Source organism: Eriocheir sinensis, chromosome 12, assembly GCF_024679095.1.
Source record: "Eriocheir sinensis breed Jianghai 21 chromosome 12, ASM2467909v1, whole genome shotgun sequence".
Lineage (NCBI taxonomy): Eukaryota > Metazoa > Arthropoda > Malacostraca > Decapoda > Varunidae > Eriocheir > Eriocheir sinensis.
In genome coordinates this window covers 18,716,978-18,739,830 of record NC_066520.1, presented here as the reverse complement: position 1 = coordinate 18,739,830, position 22,853 = coordinate 18,716,978, and the positions used below count along the sequence as shown (strand labels likewise).

General features: G+C 43.1%; 2 protein-coding genes across 5 annotated transcripts in view; one reads left to right on the top strand and one right to left on the bottom strand.

The window, feature by feature from the left end:
* The window catches only part of LOC126997543 (cyclic AMP-dependent transcription factor ATF-6 alpha-like), a 30,252-nt gene extending 15,884 nt beyond the window's left edge, over positions 1–14,368 (top strand). For 2 of the 4 annotated variants that reach the window (XM_050858703.1, XM_050858701.1), the window contains exons 2-15: positions 1,405–1,545; positions 2,889–2,947; positions 3,423–3,582; positions 4,451–4,548; positions 5,018–5,131; positions 5,958–6,165; positions 6,999–7,157; positions 8,084–8,202; positions 8,781–8,885; positions 9,192–9,332; positions 9,499–9,647; positions 9,992–10,201; positions 10,578–10,865; positions 11,007–14,368. In XM_050858703.1, the coding sequence (XP_050714660.1) occupies positions 1,405–1,545; positions 2,889–2,947; positions 3,423–3,582; positions 4,451–4,548; positions 5,018–5,131; positions 5,958–6,165; positions 6,999–7,157; positions 8,084–8,202; positions 8,781–8,885; positions 9,192–9,332; positions 9,499–9,647; positions 9,992–10,201; positions 10,578–10,865; positions 11,007–11,427 (2,372 nt within the window). In that variant the 3' untranslated portion in view covers positions 11,428–14,368. The remainder of the gene's footprint in view (positions 1–1,404; positions 1,546–2,888; positions 2,948–3,422; positions 3,583–4,450; positions 4,549–5,017; positions 5,132–5,957; positions 6,166–6,998; positions 7,158–8,083; positions 8,203–8,780; positions 8,886–9,191; positions 9,333–9,498; positions 9,648–9,991; positions 10,202–10,577; positions 10,866–11,006) is intronic. The other 2 variants (XM_050858704.1, XM_050858702.1) reach the window with 1 other exon arrangement.
* Positions 10,059–22,749, bottom strand: LOC126997546 (gamma-tubulin complex component 4-like). Its single transcript, XM_050858712.1, has 14 exons — positions 22,620–22,749; positions 21,306–21,454; positions 20,549–20,678; positions 20,010–20,209; positions 19,482–19,576; positions 19,036–19,213; positions 18,413–18,569; positions 17,640–17,800; positions 16,922–17,069; positions 15,954–16,082; positions 15,553–15,724; positions 15,270–15,351; positions 14,562–15,026; positions 10,059–10,207 (listed from the first exon to the last, which is right to left on the bottom strand). The coding sequence occupies exons 2-13, from the start codon at positions 21,378–21,380 to the stop codon at positions 14,601–14,603; spliced, it is 1,953 nt and encodes a 650-aa protein (XP_050714669.1). The 5' UTR covers positions 21,381–21,454; positions 22,620–22,749; the 3' UTR covers positions 10,059–10,207; positions 14,562–14,600.
* Positions 22,750–22,853: the final 104 nt, after the last annotated feature.

The window sequence follows — 22,853 nt, the reverse complement described above, 5'->3', positions numbered from 1 at the left end:
CGGGGCAAATTTGTGGCTTTACCGTGTACCAGTGACGGGGCAAATTTGTGGCTTTACCATGTACCAGTGACGGGCCAAATTTGTGGCTTTATCGTGTACCAACGACGGGGCAAATATTTGCCTTTACCGTGTACCAGCGACGGGCCAAATTTGTGGCTTTACCGTGCACCATCAACGGGGCAAATTTGTGGCTTTATCGTGTACCAGTGACGGGGCAAATTTGTGGCTTTACCGTGTACCAGCGATGGGGCAAATTTGTGGCTTTACCGTGTACCAGCGATGGGCCAAATTTGTGGCTTTACCGTGTACCAGCGATGGGCCAAATTTGTGGCTTTACCGTGTACCAGCAACGAGCCAAATTTGTGGCTTTACCGTGTACCAGCGATGGGCCAGATATGTGGCTTTACTGTGTACCAGCGACAGGCCAGATTTTTGCGATGATATAAACCCCCCAAAATAGATGATGCATAAACTAATCACAAATGCATTGATATATATTATGAAATGGTTTGTGTGAGTGATGATTTTTTTCTCATTTTTCTCGCTTAGAGGGGCCTTTGAGAAACATGATCCCCGCAGCTACCAGGTTAACTATTATCTCCATTTCTTCTTTTTTTTTCTTCTATCCACTTATGTTTTTTCCTTGTACTTCTTTCTCTCAATATACCTTGCCTTCCTTCACCTTTCCCTCCTTTTTCTTCTCTTCTTTCCCCATTTTTTTTCTCATTCTTCATTCACTCTCTTTAGTCCTTACCTTCCTTATCCCTTCCCATCTTCTTTTTCTTCTCCTCTCCCCTTCTTTTTCTCCCTATCCTTATCCATTTCCTTCCTTAACTCTTCCCACCTTTTCTTCACCTTCATTCCTTGCTTTTTCCTCCTCCATACTTTCCATCCTTCTTTATCATCATCATAATCTTCAGTCATTACTAGTATACTGCAAGGCCTTTCTAAACATTCTCCACCTCTCTCTCTGATGTTAGTGTACTCCACCCTGCTCTGGGAAATGCTTCAATATCATCTCTCTCTTGGTGTTCTGTCGCCCCTAACTTGTCCTGCTTCGGCAAATGGTATACATAGTTTCATCTCTTCACCTGGTCCTCTGTCTTCCCTGATTTATAGGAGAGGGAAGTCAGGGCTTGCTTGCTCCAAACACCCATTAACAGTGATTTTTGTTCATATTTTAATGTTTTCCTTCTTGTATTGCACTCACATTCGCACCACAACTAAATACCATACCTAAACTTAATCCTAAATTCACATGCTTACGATAACGAGGAATGAACAACTAAATATGACTGTTAAATGTCTTCTGTGTGTGTCATTTCTCCTGCATGGCACCCTAACTACTGCCCATCCTATCTCCACCATGCATAATAAATAACCAGGCTAAATCTTTCTTCCCAGAGCCCACTAAGCCATCAACACAGCCCTCCTCCCCCTCCTCCTCCACCAGCATGCCAGACAACCCAGCAATCACCCTTCCAGCTGATCCATTCTCTCAGGAACTGTTTTCAGAGCTGGACATGATGGATTTTCCCCAAGGAGGTCTGGTTGGGGTGGGATGTAGTGTGGTGTGGTGTGGTGTGGCAGGGGTCTCTGGCTGCCTGTTTGGTTGAATGGGTTTGGGGAATCTGATTTTGTATTCTCCCTGCTTTGTTCTGCACTCGGATGATGATTCTTACATGCACCCTTACTAGACGAGGCTCTAAATTGATTTTGTCTCTCTTAACGTGATTTTCTTCTGTAGATTATAAGTAACTAATCTTTTCTATGTCAGTTTGCCTTACATGATTTTCTCTCATGTCTCCTCCTAACGTGATTTTCTCCCAGTGCGGATTATACGTAGCTAACCATTTCTACGACAGTTTAGTTCGGTTTCCCAGTGACTCTGTTTTCTGATATTGTAAGGATTGATTGGGTGATTTGTGACTCCAAGGATGGCAGAGCTTGTAACTTCTGTCTATCAGGGATTTTGTAGAATAAGGGAGAAAGGAGGAGTATAATTTATTTGGGATTAACACCTTGATTCGATTGTTTAACTCTGTATGTAAGAAAGAGTTGAGTGGTTAGATTTCCTGGGTTGATTTCTGTTGCTTTTAATCTCTCCGTAATCAATCTGACTTCCTTCCTTTCTCATTTTGTTTTGTATCACGCTGCATTTTTGCCAAGCACTTTAATTTCTTCTTTGCACTTTTGTATTTTCCTTTTAGCCTCACAACATGTACTTCATAACATTTTTTTTTTGTATTCCTACTACTTTCAGAAGCACAGCACTCTATGTACGATTTATGCACATGCTTAAATGTTTATTGTGTTCACTAATTTATGTCTCGATGATTTGAATAACTGTCATCCTCCCCATCATTATTATATTTCCACTAAGCACAGCACAAAGTCAGTAGTTCAGGGAAAAAAGGTGACTGACAATTTTATTTTTAGTGGTGCAGTTTACTTTAGTCCCTGGGAAAATTGTATGGCACTCTTTTTATATACCTGTTATGAGATTAAGTTTATCCTCCTCCCTCTCATATCCATTCATACCAAGCACAGTGCAAAGTCATTCAGTCATAGGAGAAGAAGAGCAGTTATAGTCTCAGGTCTTTTTTTCGTGGGTCAGTCTTGTTACTTTAGCTCTTAGGAAGTATCTCATTTTATTTGTTTTTAGGTTTTGTAAGGTTGTCCGCTTCCCATATAGCACAAAGTCATAGAAGAGGAAGGAGGTCACAGTTTTATTCTCAGATCTTTTTTATGAGGGGGAGATCGTTCCTTTCTGTTCAGCTCCTAGGAAGTATGTACTATCTGTAATTTGCTATGTATTGCCTACCCTACCCAACCTAACCTAACCTAACCTAACTTAACCTAACCTAACATCCTTTTTCTCGTTTCAGATGTGTCCGAGTCCAGCAGTGACGATGACCTCATCCACAAACTCTCCAACGACCTTGAGGTGAGGCCCTAATTGTTTCCATGATCCACCCATGCCTCCTTATACCTTATCTTACCTACTCACACCTTACCTTGCCTGCTTTTGCCGTACCCCCTCATACCTTACACCTTATCTTACCTATTTATACTTTTCCTTACCTATTTTTTTCCCTATCCTTTTTCTGTACCGCACATCCCTTTCTTTCCTTACTAACCCTTCCCACCTTCTCTCTCTTTCTTTCCCTTCATTCCTCACACTTTCTTGTTTCATATCTTCCATCCCTCTTCATTTTCATCATCATTAGCCATCCTAAACCATTAGTAATAAGTCTTAATATCTATACCTCCTAATACTTCACCTTACTTACTACTTATACTATACCCCCTTATACCTAACACTTCCATTCCCATTACACAGAACAGTCCCAAGAAATGTTAAAAAAGAATACCAATAACATCAGACTCGTAGCGCTAAATAATCCTGATCTCTGCCGCAGCTTCCCTTGGCCCTGGATGACATGGAGCCAGTGCCGCCGTGGCCCTGTCAGCCCGGGGACGTCTTCCAGGCACTGGCCACTGGGAACACCTCCGCCATGTCCCCGGCCTCCTCCTCCTCTTCATCCTCGTCTTGTAACTCAAATTCCTTCAAGTATGATGGTGAGTGTGCATAGGCTTGCTCTTTGCTGTTACATAATAAAGGTTAACATTTTCATAATCTTAAACAAAAGGAGAGTATCAAGATGCCTCTCCTCCTGAAATTGACCTCTTTTCTGGCTTCTCATTCCTCTTTATGTTAGTGCAGTGTCTAGCGGGCTTTTTTGTTGCTTTATTTGTTTCTTGCCCTTGAGCTGCCTCCCTTGCAGTAAAAAAATAATGATATCTACCTCTGCATTGATCAAGATTTATTTTAACTCGAACTCCTTTTGTATGTATGTAAGAGAAGATGGCGCCACTTTAAACACTTGCCTGCGCCATGATGGGCTGGGGCGAATACCTTCCAAGCTCCTCAAGCAAGCCTACCAGCGCAATAGGTGTAGACGTAAAAAGAAAAAAACAATATGTGGTGTTGAGTGTGTAAGGATATGCTCTTTGCAGTTATTTCGGTGCCACATGTAATGGAAGCCAAATATATGTAGGAATACTCATGCTGTGTTCAAGTAATCAGTAGAATAGAACAGTTTCCACTCTACTAATTAATTGAGGATAACATAAATACTCCAACACATTTACATTAACTCATTTATAGTAGCTACCTCTACTTGTACTATCAAGATTTGCCTTTTCTCAACCCGGTAGCAGCAACGGGCCAGATTTGTGGCTTTACCGTGTAGCAGCGACAGGCCAAATTTGTGCCATGATATAAACCCCCCAAAATAGGCGATACATAATCTGATCACAAATGCTTTGATATATATTATGAAATGGTTTGTATGAGGGGTGATTTTTTTCTCATTTTTCTCGCTGGGAGGGACCATTAAGAAACATGATCCCCGCTGCCACCAGGTTAAACTTGTGTAATTTTCAGGTGATATGACAGCGGAGGAGATGCTGACGCGCACACTCTACCCTAACCTGGTGGCGAGCCCCGGGCCTGAGCTGCGGGGGATGGAACCGGAGAGTCTGGTGAGTGGCGGGACGGGTGGGAGGGTTAGACATGGGTCCTCAGGCTTGTCCGAAGGTTAAAGATGGTCCGCAGAAGGAAGACTAATTTTTTTTTAATATTTCTATCATTAGTATCACATATTCATATATTTACTCTTTAGATTTATTCGTTTTAAGTTTACTAGATTTTTTTTTTTTTTGGTTTAGTCTGTTTTACTTTTGTAGTCAGTATTCAACCAACTGTATATATAATTTCTGGTTTTCCTGATGCAATATGTATCTGTATAGCAAACTCAAACTGTATTTCCAATGTATATACATATATCTACGAGACAAATATCTCATTAATCCCCTTAAAAACTATACATAACTGAAAACTATATAATTGTAACCATTTTAACTCCTCACCCAGACGATAGGATAGGATAGGATAGGATTAGCTTGATGATAATGGCGATGTATAATTGTGTTGTCGTGACATGTGTTGCAGGTGAAGGAGGAGCCGGCCTCTCCGCAACACATCGTGCAGCTGCCGCCCTCCCCCGACGACACCAAAGACATCTGGGACCTGCTGTGTGGGGGCGACGTCAAGCCCAACGTCAAGGTGTGTGCAGGAGAGGAGGGAGGGAAGGCACTTGTACACATGATTGACAAAGATACTCAAGAAATTTTGCTAATGTGATTCTTAAGACCTCATTTATCATAACTCTTTGGATGTATTAGATAGATTAGACAAGTTTGTGCTGAATTTTTTGCTTTTGTTTAAATTTGCGACGTGTAACAGTGATTTTAAAGAACTTGTTTTTCATAACTCTTTGGATGTATTAGATGGATGAGACAAGTTTGTGCTACATTTCTTGCTTCTGTTTAAATTTGAGACTTGTAACAGTGATTTTAAAGAACTTGTATATCATAACTCTTTGGATGTATTAGATAGATTAGACAAGTTTATGCTGAATTTCTTGCTTCTGTTTAAATTTGCGACGTGTAACAGTAATTTTAAAGAACTCGTTTATCATAACTCTTTTAGACGCATTAGATGGATGAGACAAGTTTGTGCTACATTTCTTCTTTTTAAACTCTAGTCTTGTGATGGTGATGCTAATGAGCTGATTTACCATAACTCATTGAATAGATGAATATGAGATAATTAAGATGAGTTTACACTAAATTTCTTTTTAAACTTAGTCTTTTGATAGTTATGCTAATGAGCTCATTTATCATAATCATTTGAATGTATTAGACAAGACAAGTTTACGCTAAATTTTTCACTTCTTTTTAAATTTTAGACTTGTAACTTGTGACGTGTACTAGAACTCTGAATGTATGAGATGGACAAGACGAGTTTATGCTGAATTTTATCCTTTTTCCCCTTTTAATGTGACTCGAAACTGATTTAATAGACCTCACAAACTGCCCCCTTCTCTTAGGTGCTGGACACTCCCCCAATCACCCCACCCCAGAGTGAGGCCTCCCCCCCACACAGCCCCCAGCCCCCTTCCCCTGTGGCCATGGTGTTGGGTCAGCACCATCACCCCCTGCAGCAGCACCAACAGAAGCCCTTGGTCAGCAGTAGTAGTGGATCTGGCAACCATCTCTCTCAGCCCATCAAAGTCGTCACCATCACAACGCGGAATGGTGAGTTGATGGATGGAAAGTCTTGCTCGTATAGACTGGGTTAAGTGTGTAGGTTTGGTACTGGAAAGTCTTGTAGAGTTGCTACCGTTTCACATAACCCATTAACCCGTCCGCTGCGATTGGCATGGATATGGCCTTCACTGGTAGCCTGGTGACATGTACTCCCAGGTCTTTCTCTGCCTCTGTGGTGGATAGTGGAGTTTTTCCCATGTGGTATTGGTATGCTGGATATCTCCTCCCTATGTGCAGGACTTTACATTTTCCTTCATTGAATTGTAGCAGCCACTTTTTGTTCCATTCCTGTAGCTTGGTGATGTCTTCTTGTAGGAAGTCCGCAGTCAAGGGGTTAAAACTGCCACCATTATTATTATTGTGATCCAAGGAAAGGCATTACGGGAAAATAATTTGATATAGAGCCAAACAGAGTCCTCTCGATAAGCAGACATGGAAACGAAAAATAAAAGACAGCCAGTAAAGTGAGGAAAGTAAAAAAAGGGGGAAAAAACAATACCTAATGAGTTTACAGGTGGGGGAATGTATATATATATGGACCGGGTTAAGTGTGAAGGTTTGGTGGGCATAAGAGGAATACAGTTTTCCTCATCTATTGTTTGAGAGCTTTCAGGTGTTGATTTTAAACTATATAGCTTCTTGTTTTTTTTTTTGTTTAATGTCCTTATCTTCCTTTATGGAGTTCGACGGTTAGATTATATAGCTGTTGTTTGCTATCATTTTCACTTGCGTTGTTGGGACTGGTATTTGTGAGGTTCTTTCTACTTGCATGCTAGTATTTCCTGTTCTTAGTGTGACTTATTTTACGGTTTGCCCCACAGGAGGGTCAGGACCTGGGCCAACAAAGGGTGGGCGTGTCACCAAAACCATGAAAATTCAGCCCAAGGTGATGAGCCCGTCTTCTGTGCAGACACCCCAGCCACAGGTCATCAGTATTGTCAACTCCTCCTCTGTGCCCAAGCTGACCCTGCCCAAGACTGGTGAGTGACGTAAAGCCGCGTCTACACTAGGCCTCACGAGGCGACGTGCCCCCGGACTCACAAAAACAATAGAAAACGGAGGGGCATGAGGCCGCTGCCGGCAACTCTGGCAAGAGGCATATTTGGGGCATGAGTCTAGACTCGTGAGCCGTGAACGGGGGAACATCAGCTGCGCGCTGCTCTCAGATCATGGCTGAAAACGTTGAGGACAACGTTGAGTGGACTCGTGGCAACACTCATATGCTGATTGATATTCTGAAGCAGCACCCCTGCATCTGGCAGGTGAAAAATAAACAATATAAACATAAAAATGATTGGCGAAGCGACTCGTGAGGCGACTCGTGCACCGCCTCATGGAGTATGGTGTGGACACACACCCGTGAGGCAGGGCACGAGTCACCTCGTGAGGCCTGAACCTATCATACCTTAGACTCGTATTCTCAGATGCTTTCAGCTCTCTCAACAAGTATTTCCCAAGGCCACAAAGGAGATTAGTTGGGTTCTCGTGTGTTTTTTACGTTCTTGGTGCAGAAACCTCGTATAACTATCACCCATTTAAAAGTGTCATTTTTTTATGAATACTAAGATCAGTTTTAGGTGGTTAACTTGAACATGGATAGTAGGACTTGTATTTAATCCTTAGTCAAAATGATCATAACTTTCGGAGATCAACTATTATATCAGACTAACTTTTACGAGAGTACGTCATAGGGCATTTTTTATTTCTTTATTTCTTTAATTTTTTCCCCTTATGCTTCCTCCTATTCAGTAAAAAAGTGTATATGATATGTAACGCTGCCTGTCTGTGGACTTTCTTGTTTCCTCTTTTTCATGCCCTTGAGCTGCCTCCTATTCTGTAACAAAATAAGGGTTGGTATAAACAGTATGTAACAACACCTGACTCCACTCTACGCACTCCTCCACAGCTGTGACGAGAACCCTCCCAGCAGCCAGCCCCAGAGTAGTGCAGGTGAAGACCCCCGTCAGCCAGCCCCCCGCCAGCACCTCCCCCATCACCAGCCCGCTCCCCTCCATCATCACTGCAGTATGTATTGTTTTAGTGTACTGATACTAGCACCATGCAGGAAAGAACATTAGTGCTAATTCACAAGTGGGCAAAGTAATGTGATGAAAAGGAATGGCATGTTAGCATTTGTTAGTGGCTGGGGAAGGAATTGGAGGTAAAGAAAGGAAATGCAAGAGGCTGAGGACCATGGAAAATTAGTTTGAGTGTAAGGATGAAGCTAAAGGCAAGATGCAAATTAGAATATAGATTAATCAACACATAGTTTCAAATTTCTAGGTATTATTACTCTTTGTTAGCCTATGCACATGTTTTTATCTCTTACCTTCTCTAGATTTTGTTTATGGACAGATTTAACTTACAATGCATGAACCTGTCATCTATTTTTCTCTCCAAGTCTCCAATCATTGTAATCATTGAAACCTTATCTGTAGTTGTCATGTTTCTTTATCACTTCTCAAAACTGTTTCCCACGTGTCACTCCGTCTTATGTTTTCTGTATCCAAGTCTCTAACTGCCCTGTCTGTCTATTGAAACCTTATTACGTTAGTTACATCGTGTTACCTGTTCATTCCTCACAAGTATTTTTCACGTGGCAGGTCAGCAGTCCAGTATCAGTGACGACAACTGCACCGCCTTCAGCCCCCCTGGCCCCCCTGGCGCCAGCTCTCACCCCGGGCATGAAGCAGGGCAGCATACCCGATGTGAGGACTTAGCAGGATTTAAGAGGGCAGAGATAGGGAACTTGGGAGAGCAGAGATAGGATGTGGGAAGAGGGAAGGAAGGGAATGGATTTGGGGGCAGTTGATCTCACTCTCGTAGGCTTCGTAAATCATTGAAGTACTTTTAAATGCATTGAGTATTATGGTATTATGTGTCAGTTAGTTCACTTATTTGTTTTTAGTTTTACATATGATTAGTAATATTTATCTTCTATTTGGTTTTACATAATCTGTTTAGTTACTTTTATCCTCTTCTTATTCTTGCTTCTTTTCCTCTTCCTCCTCCAGCTCAAGGCATTCAAGAGACAGCAGAGGATGATCAAGAACCGGGAGTCTGCCAGCCTCTCCCGGAAGAAGAAGAAGGAGTACCTCACTTCCCTAGAGGCCAGCATCTCCGACCTACAGAAAGAGAACCAGAAACTGAAGGAGGTGAGTTGGAGCCTTGGGTATTAAGGTGACTGGTGCTACAGATAAATTGGGTGCTAAGTTAGTCTTCAAGGGATGGAGGAATAATAAACATAGATGGGGAACATTGGATAGAATATTTTACACTAGGTTGGCAGTTCCCCCTTGACAACACGACCTTCCCTTGCAGGAAAATCTTCTGCTGCAGCAGCGCTTGTCAAGTCTGGAGACGGAGTGTGATTCTCTGCGTCGATCAGCTGGCCGAGCCTCAAACCGAAAGACCACTACGGCTCTGTTTGCTCTCATCTTCCTGTTCTCTCTCAACCTTGGACCCTTGTCGTAAGTAATGTTACCCATGGGACTTATATTTTGCTAGGCTAATAATGTTTTCTTTGTTTCTAAAGCCAAGTATATTTTCTTTATTTCCAAAGGCTAAATGTTTTCCTCATCTCTGGATTTAATGTTTTTATTTTATTTTATACAATCACAAAGTATTCGTGTCCACTTTGCAAAAGGTGATATGATAGAATGGAGGCAAGATCACTAATGGATACGATGAATGTTAAAGAGGAGGGATTACAAAAAAGATAGTGTGGAGGATATGTAGCTACTTTTAGTAGTAACAAACTAGAGACAAAATGATGCAGCCATGTCAGTGGAATGATTCAGTTTGGTCGTTTCAGGGGAATCCTCTTGGGTGGAGAGTCAAAGCTGGACTCTCTCAAGGGGATCCTGAGAGGGAGTGATGAGCTGAAAGTCCCTCCCAGCTTCTCGCAGCGGTCTCTCCTGTGGTCAAGGGATGACGCAGCCGAGGATGGTGGAGCTTCGTCACAGCTAGGCACCAACACCTCGCACACCTGCCCCATGTACATCAATGCCACGGAGAGTCTGAGGTGAGGCTGGAAGAAAAGAAAGTTGTTGGACACTGAGTAGATAAGTGTTCTGCAGTCTCACATTGATAGAGTGAGTCATAGGATACTAAAAATTGGAGTTTTTTTCGTTGTAATGGAAGAATTAGTATTTGTTCTGGGATCACATACTTTAGTGCTACGCCACTTCAGCGTAATAACACTAGTAGTTACCTATTCAATTTCTTGGAAGACAGCTCTGTAAAAATGCTGAAAAAGAAGTTAACAAAACTGGGAAGAAATCAGTGTAATTGTATAAAACCCTTTAAATTAAATGTTGACAAGCTTTGGTAAGAGTGTAGTGTTGTAATTACAACTCTAATGTTCTATTCACCTCCATTTTCATGTTCTCCCTTTCCAGGCTGGAAACTGAGCTCAGGGACTGGTTTGAACACAAGTTCCGACCTTCAAAGACAGACCGCAAGAAAGACGACATCACGGCCGCTGCTGCTCCTGCTTCCCCAAAGACCAAGGAAGCGCGGAAGGGGCTGGCAGGGCACACAGGGGAGGCAGTCAAGGGGGTAACATCAGGAAGAACCAGAGAAGCTATCAGTGAGGTGTGGAATGCCCTGGCCCCTCCCCACCCACCCCCAGCACACCTGTACCACTACATCCACCCTGAGGCCCTGCACGTTGACCCTCCTGCCAGGTGAGGTCATGGCGTGTGTGTTAGTTTCAAGGAGAGAACTGTTAACATTCTTGATATCAGAACCATATAGCCAACTCTAGTAACAAGCACCAGTAACTAAATTGAAAGTTACTCTGGCATTAACCACAGACACTTTTACAGGCCCGAGGAGCAGCACGCTGTCCTAGCCTCGGCACCACGCCTGTCGTCCTTCCTTGAGGCAATCCAGCGCCGTGATGACACTTACTACGTGGTCTCCTTCTCCCCCGACCACCTCCTTGTCCCTGCCACAGCCCGTAATGACTCGGCACGCCCCCGCATGTCCCTCCTCATGCCAACTCCACGGCCAATCAACGAGTCCCTGGCTCCTCCCAGGGACCACGTGGCTCTCATGCAGATTGACTGTGAGGTGATGCACACCCGCCTTGTACACGTGTCTGAGGAGTTCATTCCTCCACACCTGCGTGCTGGTGGCAGCAACGCCTCACATCCAACATCACAAGCTCCTCCCGAGACCCCCCACCCTGCTCGTGGGGATTCCAGGCGACGGTCAAAGTCAAGACCATCACTGCCCACCCAGTAGCCATGAAGGGCATGAAGGTAAGGAACGATTCTACCTGTGGCAGGGTTGGGGTATTGGGCAAACAGGCAGCCAAGTCTATAGGCCAGTTTGTCCTGAACTCTTGCACAGAAGAGGATATGCAAATCAATGCAGTAATTTAGAAGGGTGCTGAGCAGGGAACTGGCTGGCTCCCCTGTAAATACCAGATGAAAGTTGGAATGCAGCACGTGTTGAAAGATAATGCTTGTTCTCCGAGGCATTTACTTGCCACCGGTGACAATGTTAGGCTCAGGGCAACACGGAATCAAATGGAAGCCTCAGTCAGACAAAGCTTGAAATAGCAGCTTTGACAGGTTGTATGCTGACAGATATATTCTATTTATTGTTGCATACAATAGAATGTTGACTAATTAATTCCTAGGTCCTATGACAGGACTATAACATTTTTCCTGTACAGTTAGTTAGATAGGAGCTGCAGAATATAATTTTTCCTGTTACTGTTGAACCATTCCAATGTCTTGGAAGTTTTTAAGTCTTCTTTACATTTTATTTATGTTATGGACTGGACCTACAAATGTGTTCCTCTATTGTGTGTGTGTGTGTATGCAAAGTACAAGTTTGTGTACTGTAAATGTGTGGGATGTGTTTAATGAAGGGAGGGAGAATATATTGAGGCTGGTGTAAGTACAAGGGAGGGTGATATGTTGTATTCCCAAGTTGTGGGAGTGTGCAGAGCTGTAGGGCAAAGCTACGAACCTGATCATGGGTTTTCTTAAGGTAAGAGATGTCTTAATACCTACACATACAGGGTGCCCCCTAAGACTGCAGCATTTATCCAGACAAATCAAATAACAAGAAATATTTCTATGCTATGAAAGACAAGTGGTACAAATTTCCCTGAGGATTTATTGTTTAGAGTTCAATGCTTTTCTAAGAAAATTGCTTGACAAAAATCAAACACCTTTATCATCTTGAACCTTTCTGCCAGCACTTTTTGTATTTCTATAAATATCCTAAACATTTCCACAACACATTCATGCTTCTCCCTAAAGTGGTTTTGTCGCTGTGCCGAATTATGCATTTGTATTGTGACGTATGTCTGTAAAGAGATACCACATTAGGAATCATTGCAAAAGGGGCCAGACTACTTATTCAGCTTTCAGGGTGAAGGTCGGTGTTGAATGTCAGACCCATTTTTCACTAAAATGAAGTTTTGAGTGTACAATTTTTAATATTATTGCAGTCTTAAGTGGCATCAACCAAGTCAAATTAATGGTGCAAAATGTTAGTGATTTGGTGCCAGAGAGCAAGAAATGCAGCAGGGGTGCAGGTCCTGTACACTTTTGGGTGTGTTGCATCATCTATCTACTTGAAAGTACAAGTTCCTGGTGATGTCATGTGCTTTTGACCTTCAAAATACAGGACAACAAAGTGAAAACTATCACACCTGCACTGATTGTTATTAAGTGCATTTATTTTTTATTTATATATGTCTTTTGCAGAAAGGTGCTGTGATTGTCTTTGGAGGAGCAGGTTTAGCAAACATTGGAATACTGTTGGTTAATATTAATGTTGGCTTGAAACTGAATTGATGAAGACACAACTTGAATAACATTGTTATTTTCACCTGCATAGGTAACGATATTTTAACAGTTTTCCCTCAATCTTTTGTATATATTATTTATTTTCTTCTACAAATACCTTTCTATAGTACACCATATAAGGCTGTGATTGTTTAGTTTCCTTTTCTCATGGGAACATGAGAAATGTTGACATTTTAACAGAATTTTATTTGTTTTCTCAAAAGAGGTGGTTCCTGTCCTTCCTTATATCCCAACTGGATAGTCCAAAGAAACTAAAGGGCAGGAGGTTGTTAAAGAGGGACACGCTGTCCTCTGTTAAGTACCTTAACTGTGTGTTGGTTCAGAGCAAAAATCAATGTTACTTTGACTGCATGACACAATTATTACATCTCAATGCATTAGAGAAGAGTTAAGACTTGTAAACTCCTTACCAACACCATGTAGTGGCAAGTGAGTGAGCAGTATGGTGCTGAGGATACACACACTGGTTGTGCCCTAAGCTTTGCACCACTAGTATTCACAGTCTTCAGTTCAGACCTTGCCATAAACTCTGAAAATTGCAAACTTGCCCATCAAAAGCAGCAGCAGCAGCACACAATTCTGCGGGGAATGTGTTGAATTACAGCAAGAGACACCATGATATGGGACTTCAAATTCATGAGTGTGATAGCATCTACCTGTCTGGCAACATCAGTAGTCACAAGTAATTTCTGACTAATTAGTTGACAGCTGGCTTGGTTCAGAACAAGGACGCTCTCATTTGTATCCTTCCCTTCAAGTAAGGGAATGCCCGTAAACAACCATTCCCTTACATGGAGGGCTAGGTACAAAGACAAGGTCAAACAAGAGCAGCTTTGCTCTGAACCAAGCCAGCTGTCAAGTAACTCTGCAGGAAGTTCTTGCAGCTACTATCACATCAGCTTAATATACAGAGTTTCTGGAAAGGATGGCTGCCCATGACTGAAAATAAACTTCTTAGCTACAAACTAATTCCTCATGCATGTAACTTGTCTTTGAAGAACTACCGGGCACTAGTTTCCATGTCTGACCACCTTTGACCGTGGTGTCTGTCTGGCACATTTTTTTGCTATGAACTGTAACTTTTTTGTACAATTAAAAAGGAATTTATTTAGGTTATATTTTGCAGTGTGTGTGTGTGTGTGTGTGTTTGTATGCACATAATGCATACATCTAGTTACTAAGAATGATAAAGTGACTATTTGACTGTCTAGTTTGGAAATGTTATGTTTATGATTTAACAAGTTGTATGAAAAAAATCTTAACAACTTCAGTGGTGAAAGGAGGAGCTACAGCTTTTGCACTTTTGTAATTTAATTATCTGAAAATAGATAGTGTAATAATAAAAATACCTTAATGAACATGAATTTCATATTTTCCTGCTGGGTGGCCGGGGTTTTGTCCCCTCTGTGGTTCTGTGTCCCTGCCCATGGCTGGCGCCTAGCAGTCAAACGAATCCTTGACTGTTTGGATTTGATTACATCCAAACTGCAGACTAACAACTGGCTTCAACTTTGATTCAATAACACTTCAAACGACAATAATCTGCCTCACCTCAATAAAAGAAGATTTGTGCTGTTAAGCCTCTTGCCATCACTCTGTCTCCCCGCGGGCCGTTGCTAGTCGGTGGAGGGACCCAGAGTGGTGGCTGTAGTACCTGTTGTAGTCGATGCGCATGATGAGCTGTGAGGTGTGCTGCTGCTGCTCTCCACGGTGAAGTCTTAAACTGGACAACACAAAGAACAGCTGAGCCGCTGCTCTTTCAAACTCCTCATAGAGCTGTTGTACCACCTCTCCATCTGTCCCTCCATGCCCAAGACAGGACTCCAGGTGGGCACAAAATCGGTGTACCAGTCCCAAGAGGCAGTGGAGGGTACGTGACACCACTGGGCTGTGGAGGAAGCACTGGGCTGCCACTGATGCCAGGAAAGTGTGGTGTGCCGAGACTAGTTGTTGGTAGTCTCGCGTTTCACTCACGGCCTTCACCAGCTGCCAATGTTGGGACTCCAGCACATCAGCCTGTTAATAAATTAAATAATCAATGGGGACATAAACTACAATGCCAAACCCAGGTGTTCATCCAGGTAAGTCTCCATGCAGGCCCCATTCCCATCCCTCTCTCCTCACAACACTGACTTGTAAACAACTATTAGGGACTTTCAAAGCTTTTATGTAGAGGGCTGCAGTATACAGTGTGGCCCTTTACATAGCGGCACCTTTGAAAGACCCTTATTAAGTAACAAACTCTTGGCTGGCACTTACCTGAAGGTAGTACTGGATATTGTCGATGAGGAGAGTCATGTGGTGCCTCAAGGTCCACTGCAGACATGGGCCCTCACCCCACCTGCAACAAACACACTTAGCAGGATGTGTGTGAAGATGTTTGTACAGCAGGTGATTCATAAAAAGAAGGAAAAGCACTGAGAAACTGGAGAGGAGGAGGAGGAGGAAGGGAGAATATGGTGTCATTATTTTCTCTCCAATATAAAAATCTCTTCCATCCTCCCTCTCTACAACTACCTTTCCCTTTTGACTCGGTACTCACCCGCCGGCCCTCCGCTGGGTGAGCCACAGCTGTTGCAGGCGGTGCTGTGCTCGCCTCACATCTAAGAGGAAGCTGAAGATGGCATTGTACTTCTCCTGGGCTGCTGGGGTCAGGAGCTTATGGAGGGGCCATCGTGCACGGTAGGTGAGTCGCAGCGCTCGCCAACGCTCCTCTGTAGGTACATGGAACACTGCACACTTCTTTCCTGTATTACTCTCTCTTGCATCTCTTATACAGTTTCCAGGTCTCCCTATTTACACGCACCCTGCCACCTCTCTCTGATGAATCCTCAGTCTCGTCAATCATGTTATTTTTACTTTTTCGTTTTCAATATAATCACTCTTACTACATTTGTATCATTTAACACCCCCCCAACACATGCACTGACATTAATACTCCACCTGAGGTTTGCATTGAGCTGCTGGAAGTGGCGGTGGTTGGTGGAATCTTGAGGGAAACTGTGAACTTCTCCAACACAGCATCTTCCATGAGCACTTGACGACCCGCAGATCTAAAGAGTCCAGTGAAGTCTGTTGAGAGGGAGAGAGAGATAGACCATTCACTAAAACAATAAACAATGAACTTACAATATCAGCTTTGTTATTTCCTTTCCCTAATGATACAATATAGGAAGGGAGAATGAGATAGTTTTTTCTCATTAAGCAACTTTTACAGGGTCAAGATTGTGGAAAAAGGAAAAAAAGAAAATAACACAGACCAAGAATGTTTAATGAATGAGAATGTGTGTTTAAACATGGTGAAAATAAGGATATTAAACAGAAAGAAGAAGAGTTAGAATCTGTGAATGAGAACTGGGGTGAACTATGCACACACCAAAAAAATGTATGCACAGATGTTCTTGTTTACTGGCAATGAAGAGACAATTTCATAGTCCAATGCAGTGGCTTTGTAATTACCCAAACCAAACTATTCAGTCTTCTACAATCCACAATGGTTAGGTTTTCAATGCAACACCAGATACACAAGAAATTTCCCGTATGGTATCCTCAAATTTCTTAGCTTAACCTGGTAGCAGTGGGGATCACGTTTCTTAATGGTCCCTCTAAGTGAGAAAAATGAGAAAAAATCATCACTCGCACAAACCATTTCATAATATATATCAAAGCATTTGTGATCAATTTATGTATCATCTATATTTTGGGGGTTTATATAATGGCACAAATTTGGCCCGTCGCTGCTACACGGTAAAGCCACAAATTTGGCCCGTCGCTGCTACCGGGTTAAATATGAACAGAAAACATGACTAGGAATTTTCAGTCTTTGGTATTAGTTCAGAGACTTACTAACTCATCATGGCGAACTGTGAAAGTGGCCCTAAAGAGTCCACAATAGGGTGTTTACAACTTACTAGCATGGGAGTCTGAGGGGGACTGGAGGAAGGGGGTGATGATGGGCACGAGAGCCTGGTAAAGCTCCCCTCGGCCAAGCAGGAACACTGCCTTCAAATCTGTCAGTTCCCCAAGCAACCCGGCCTCCATCACAAGCTTCCACAACTCCTGAGGGTGTGAGGAGAACATGATGTATGGCTTCCCAAACACACGGGGGAAAAAATGAGAACACAAAAGGTGAATACTACATAATATGACGCTTTTCAGTATTCAGACAACTCGCTATTCATTTACTTATTTTACTTTTTGCAGTTTAGAATTGAACTAGAGGTGTGAGGAAAACATGATGGATGATTACCCTAACAAGGAAAAAATGAGAATACCAAACACGAAAAGTACACAACATGATGCTTTTTGGAATTCGTATAAACACTATTTACGTTTATCTTATATTTCTTGCCCTTCAGAATTAAGACTCTTTTTCTTTTTATTATATCCTGCTATCCAGATTTTAGCCTATTGGGATTTTTCAACCTGACGCATGACGAAGGGAGTATCAAGACACCTCTCCAAATGATTTCGGGCTCTCTTTAGGAACCCGTTTTACTACACACTATTTGCAGGCTCAGTAACAGTGGGCTTTTTTGTTTCATCTTACTTTCTTCACCCTTGACCTGCCTCCTTTCCTGTAGTAAAAGTAAACAGAAAATAAGTAAATAAAGGCTTCGACAAACACACCTCCGAGACACAGTTCCTGATGGTCTCGATGGCTCGGCTGAACTTGTCCACGGAAAAGGTCTTCTCAGCCGCCAAGTCCGTCAGCAGCCCCCGGAACTCCCCCTCTCTCTTCTTCAACACCTGGCCACTGCGAGATGATGCCAGGCTTTGCTCAGACTCACCTGGGGGATAGACACACCGGTTAAAAGAATGGGGATTTACATACACAGATTTACATATATATTCAAGCCAAACATACTCATGGTCCAGATTCGGCGGTCTGTTCTTAAACCTGACTTGCATTTTTAGTTTAGTGAATATTATGGTGAAGGAAGTGGCGGTCAGGTTTGTTTTTAAAGGAATCAATCGTGTTACACTGGACCACAGAAGGGAGGGAGAAGGGTGGTTATTCTCATTAGCTATCTTATTTGTTGTAACCAAGGTGGGGATTCAAAAGGCATGGCTGTGATATAGAAAATCGAGGTAAGGAAGGAGTCGGAGTGATAAGGAGAATACGATACAGGGTTCAGAAAATATCATTACATATCATAATAAATCCACATCAGGGCTAAACCAAATAACCTGTCCTTAGTGCCATTAATACCACCCCAAAATCTGGCCCTAGTGTCATTTTTAGCACTCCAAAATCAGCCCTATCCTCTCTCTATTAATATCCATCTAATTTCAGTCTGTAGCAATTTTAACAATGCCTCAAGTTTTCAATATTCACTCCCCTCCACCTCAAAAACAGCACCCACATTCAAATCTAATAAAAAGTTCTCAAGAGTCTCTACCGTTCTCTCTCGCTGCCCCGCGTTCAAAGACGAGGATGAATTCACCGATGAAGAGGATTTTCTCGGCGACGGAGAGAGGAATGTGAGCCGGCAGCATCCCCAGGTGAAGATTACACTCTGGTGCCGATCCTGTGCTGTCCATTCCCTCCTCTAAGCTCTGGGAAGGGAGGGCAAGACATGGGTCAAGACTGTAGGGTGAAGACGGCAGAGGATGAGGATTGAAGTACGGAAAATCGGGAAAATGTGGGGAAATAAATAAAAACTGATGAGAAGTTAACAGACACTGGGCAAACAAAAGAGAGGAAATAAAAGAAGATTGCATATATGAATAATTGAGAGTACAGGAGTGGGTAAAGACAGCAGAAGATAGAGGATAATAAACATAAAGAAAAAGTACAAAACAGAAACAGGAGTAAAAAAAATAAATAAATAAATAAATAAACCATGAGAAGCCAACCAATATGAAAAGCCACAACAAATACAAAACTGATATCAAAGAATCCATAACCCCCCACCATCCGCCCCCCCCCCCCCAAAAAAAAAAATGAAAGAAGACCTTGTTTAACAGATCAACAATGAGCATCAGTGATCAGTCAGTCAAGAAGCAACACCTCAATGCTTACCAGTGTGTCCATCTGCTGACTGAGGCTGGAGGTGGTGTTGGTGGAGGTGTTGGCAGCAGAGGAGGAGGTGGTGGTGTTGGTGGTGATGAAGAACTCCTGATGAGGGTCCAAGAGCAGGCCATGAAGGAGCCACAGGGTAAGCTGGTGGTACAGGACTGCATGGACCTCCTGCTCTATCCTGGAAGAAGGGAAGATGGCCAAGCACATTAATTAAAAAATGTTAAAAGAAGATATTTGTAAGATTTATTTAAACTGCATACCAGCAAAAAAGTTGCTGAATGTTTCTCTTTCATTTCAAACTTTTATTAAATTTTCCCATGAGTAAATTCCCTAACATCAGAGAACAATTATGGACCTGGAAAATTTCAAATCAGTTGCTTCTACGAAATATTTGATTTGTCATTCAGTCTTTTTAAACACACACACACACACACACACATACACACCTGCTCAGCACCAGCTTCACCTGGCCCACTGAGTGTGTGATGAGCTTGTGCACAGCCTCCAATACCTGGCACCCATGCAGATGCTTCTCCTCTATCTGGGGGAAAAGAAGAGTGAATGAAGGATTAAGTTAAATGATTGGCACCTCAGATTCTTAGGTCATGTGGCACTACTCGTGTATATGATAAAAATGAAAAGGTAGCTATGTAGTATATTTAAAGTTCAGAAGAATTGAAAGAAATAAAATTATAAAAAGTGGTAAAACAATAGATCATACACGCCTCAGCAAAACAAAAGGCTAAATCCTATAACTGCAGATAAAGAGTACTCTAACCACCTGGCTGATTCCATGGCACAGACTGAGAAAATTGCTTCCTTTAAAATAAATAAAAGTTAACTTTGTACTAGTGTATGTCTTTACTTAATTTCTCTAAGTGAAAATATCAGTTAGAGTCACTCTATGTCAAACTTTGCTTAAACAAGATGATTACTACCCTGCACTTTTGTGTTGCATCTTAACTCCCACCCACCTGAGTGACCAGTGCTGCCAGGGTGGCCAGCGTTGGGCCGAGGGGGCGCAAGGCCAGCAGAGCAGCAGTGAGTGGCAGCTCTGGGTCACTCAAAAGTCGCTGCTCCAGACCCATCACAGTGTGGTGGAAGACGGTGGTGGACGTCTTCCTCAGTGCAGAAGATAGTGAAGAGAGGTACATTCCACCATGCTGATCACTCCCTGCAACCATTGCCATCATAATCAAGGACCATGGATGTTCCTTATAAGTTTGACAATTACTCAAGCATCACTTGAAATTGAAGTTAAAATTTACCCTTTCATCATACCAAACAATTCAACTACTGCTGTTTTTAGCATCCCAGCTCATAAAATTCTCTTCTGGCATACAGACCAGTGTTGTGTGTACTGTTTGTCCACCTCATCCCCCATTCAGGCCACTCCTCCTTTACCAGCCATCCCAAACCTCTAACACACATTTCAACTTGTTCCTCATGCTGGAGAAGAACAGGCCCTTTGTACCAGACCTTAAGTGCATACGACCTTTCCTACACCACTCACCAGAGTCCACAGTGCCCCCGTCATGGGTGTCGCAGAAGGCCGTGATCTTCCTGAAGTCTGTAGCCAGGCGCAGCATCTCCTCCACAATGGACACTTCACACGGGTGCAACAGCCCAAGGTCATTGCTCACCTGCAGGAGTAACGCAAATCAATAACGCAAACATGATTCTTGGTTTCATTGATGTGTATTTATTCTAATGCTCTGTCTCTGTGGTGCAGTGGTTAGTATGCCTAGTTACAAATCCATAGGCCCAGGACAGTGGGAGCCCATATCACTCAGTTGTTCATCCTCCCTTTCTGGCTGGTTGATAAATAAGTACATGGAAAATCTCAATGCTAGACACTCAGCAACTGCCTTCCCAATTATTTTTTAATTCATATCCTTTAATTTACTAACTAACTAATGAGTAAACGCTAGGAGGCGCATCGCTTCACTCACCCACCAACTCCACCCCAGATGGTCACCCTGGGCAAGCCTCCACACAGCTGCCCTTCCCATTCCCAGCTCATTAACACATCAGTTGACCAGCCCACGCCATGAGATATATGGTCTCCTCCACCATGTAACATAATACACTAAACAATGATGGTAATTTGGTAAAGGTATCTAATTACATCAGTCTTAAAACTCACATTTCACTAACATATAAAATAAGGTTCCTCTTGACCTCTAACAAAGCTTCAGAGGTTCTAACACCATCTGAGGAGGCAAACCAACATGAACTAGGGATCTGCCAGTTGATTATGGGAGCCTTACATTGAACTTTGAGCCTCTCCACACGAAGATGCCGCCCCCATGGCCCTTCAAGGCTGCCAGCAGGTCGTGCAGCATGGCGACCAGCTGTGGAGGCCGCGGCAGGCCGCGGCAAGAACTCTTTCACTCAGGGGCACCTTTTCTCCACACAGCTGATGGAGAGAGTTATTATGAGACACTCAGGTTTATGGATATTTAGGTGCAGTATGCGATGCCTTTAGCTTACCTCTGTTGGTTCAGTGTACCCAGGAGCAGGAAGTATAGGAGAGCGGGTCTTCGGTGTTGGATAATAACTTAGCTAATGTGTGATGAATCATAACCAATGTCCCTCTCATTGAAACTATTTATAAACTAGCAAAATCCCAATCTTAACAGATAGTAAGTAACCTATCACTGTAAAATAGTGATGGCAAGACCAAGACTGTATTGTCAAACATAGGGTAGTAATTACACCTCAATTTATTAACTAATTTTGATTTTCCAGGATGATATTGCACAAACTGTTTCATTTCAGCCAAACTAGTCTTTCTGTAGCTCATCCACCTGCATGCCTGACTGGTGCATCTGTCACCGTACAACAGGTCACCTCCCTATGTGAGTGTTATGCAGCTATACTGGTGCCCTGCACATTATTATTCAGATCCAGATCCTTTCATGTCCTGCCTTAGTTGGCTGAACCCTGGAATACCCTTAAATACCACACTTACCAGACTAACACTAGTATATTCAAATATTCATTCTTTCCCTGCAGCAGGGATCATCAATCATTATCTCCCTAATCCTGGCCCTTTACCATATCCCAATACCTTTCCTCATCCTAATCCTGTCCTGGCCCCTTGAGTCCCCCGCATATCATGCCACCCGAGAGTGGCCCCCTGCGGGTCCCCTAGAAATGAAATGAAAATGAAATGGAATGGTGGTGGCCCCAACAGGCAAGAGCTATGGAGTCTTTATGCCCACAGGTTATTTCGCCCAGAAAGTGGGGGCACTGGCCAAGACATTGGTCTAGAGACATTTCCAAAGATCATATCCAGGGTTCTCGGCTGACAGCTAAGCACGGGCCTGACAGGTGGCTGGAGACTGGCAGACGAGCCTCGCCCCGGCACTACAACTAATTCCACCACAGCGCTACACCTGCCAAAGCACCCGTAATCGGAGGTCCACCCTGGCTGCGTCACGGAGGACAAAATACCAAAGCAACTAGGGTGAGCAAGCGGCTGTTCCTTCTTTGACACCATCAGCGGGGCGGGCCAGTACGCGCACCCCGACTCCCTCTGGTCCTTCCTGTTGATGAAGAATAGGTTAAAACTTCCTTACCCGCTAACTGTAGGCCGAGGGACGTGTCTGAGGGCGAGGCGGAGGTGAAATGTGAGAGACCTGTCCACCCGCCTTCACACGCCCCGCCGCCCCGCCAAGTGTTGTAGGAATCATCTCGCAGTCGCAAAATAACTCGCAGATACAGATTCAACTTGCTAACTTCTCTATTTCACTCACCGCTATCGTTTACTTATCCTGTTTCGGCCCTAATACATGGCACAAATATTAGAGCAA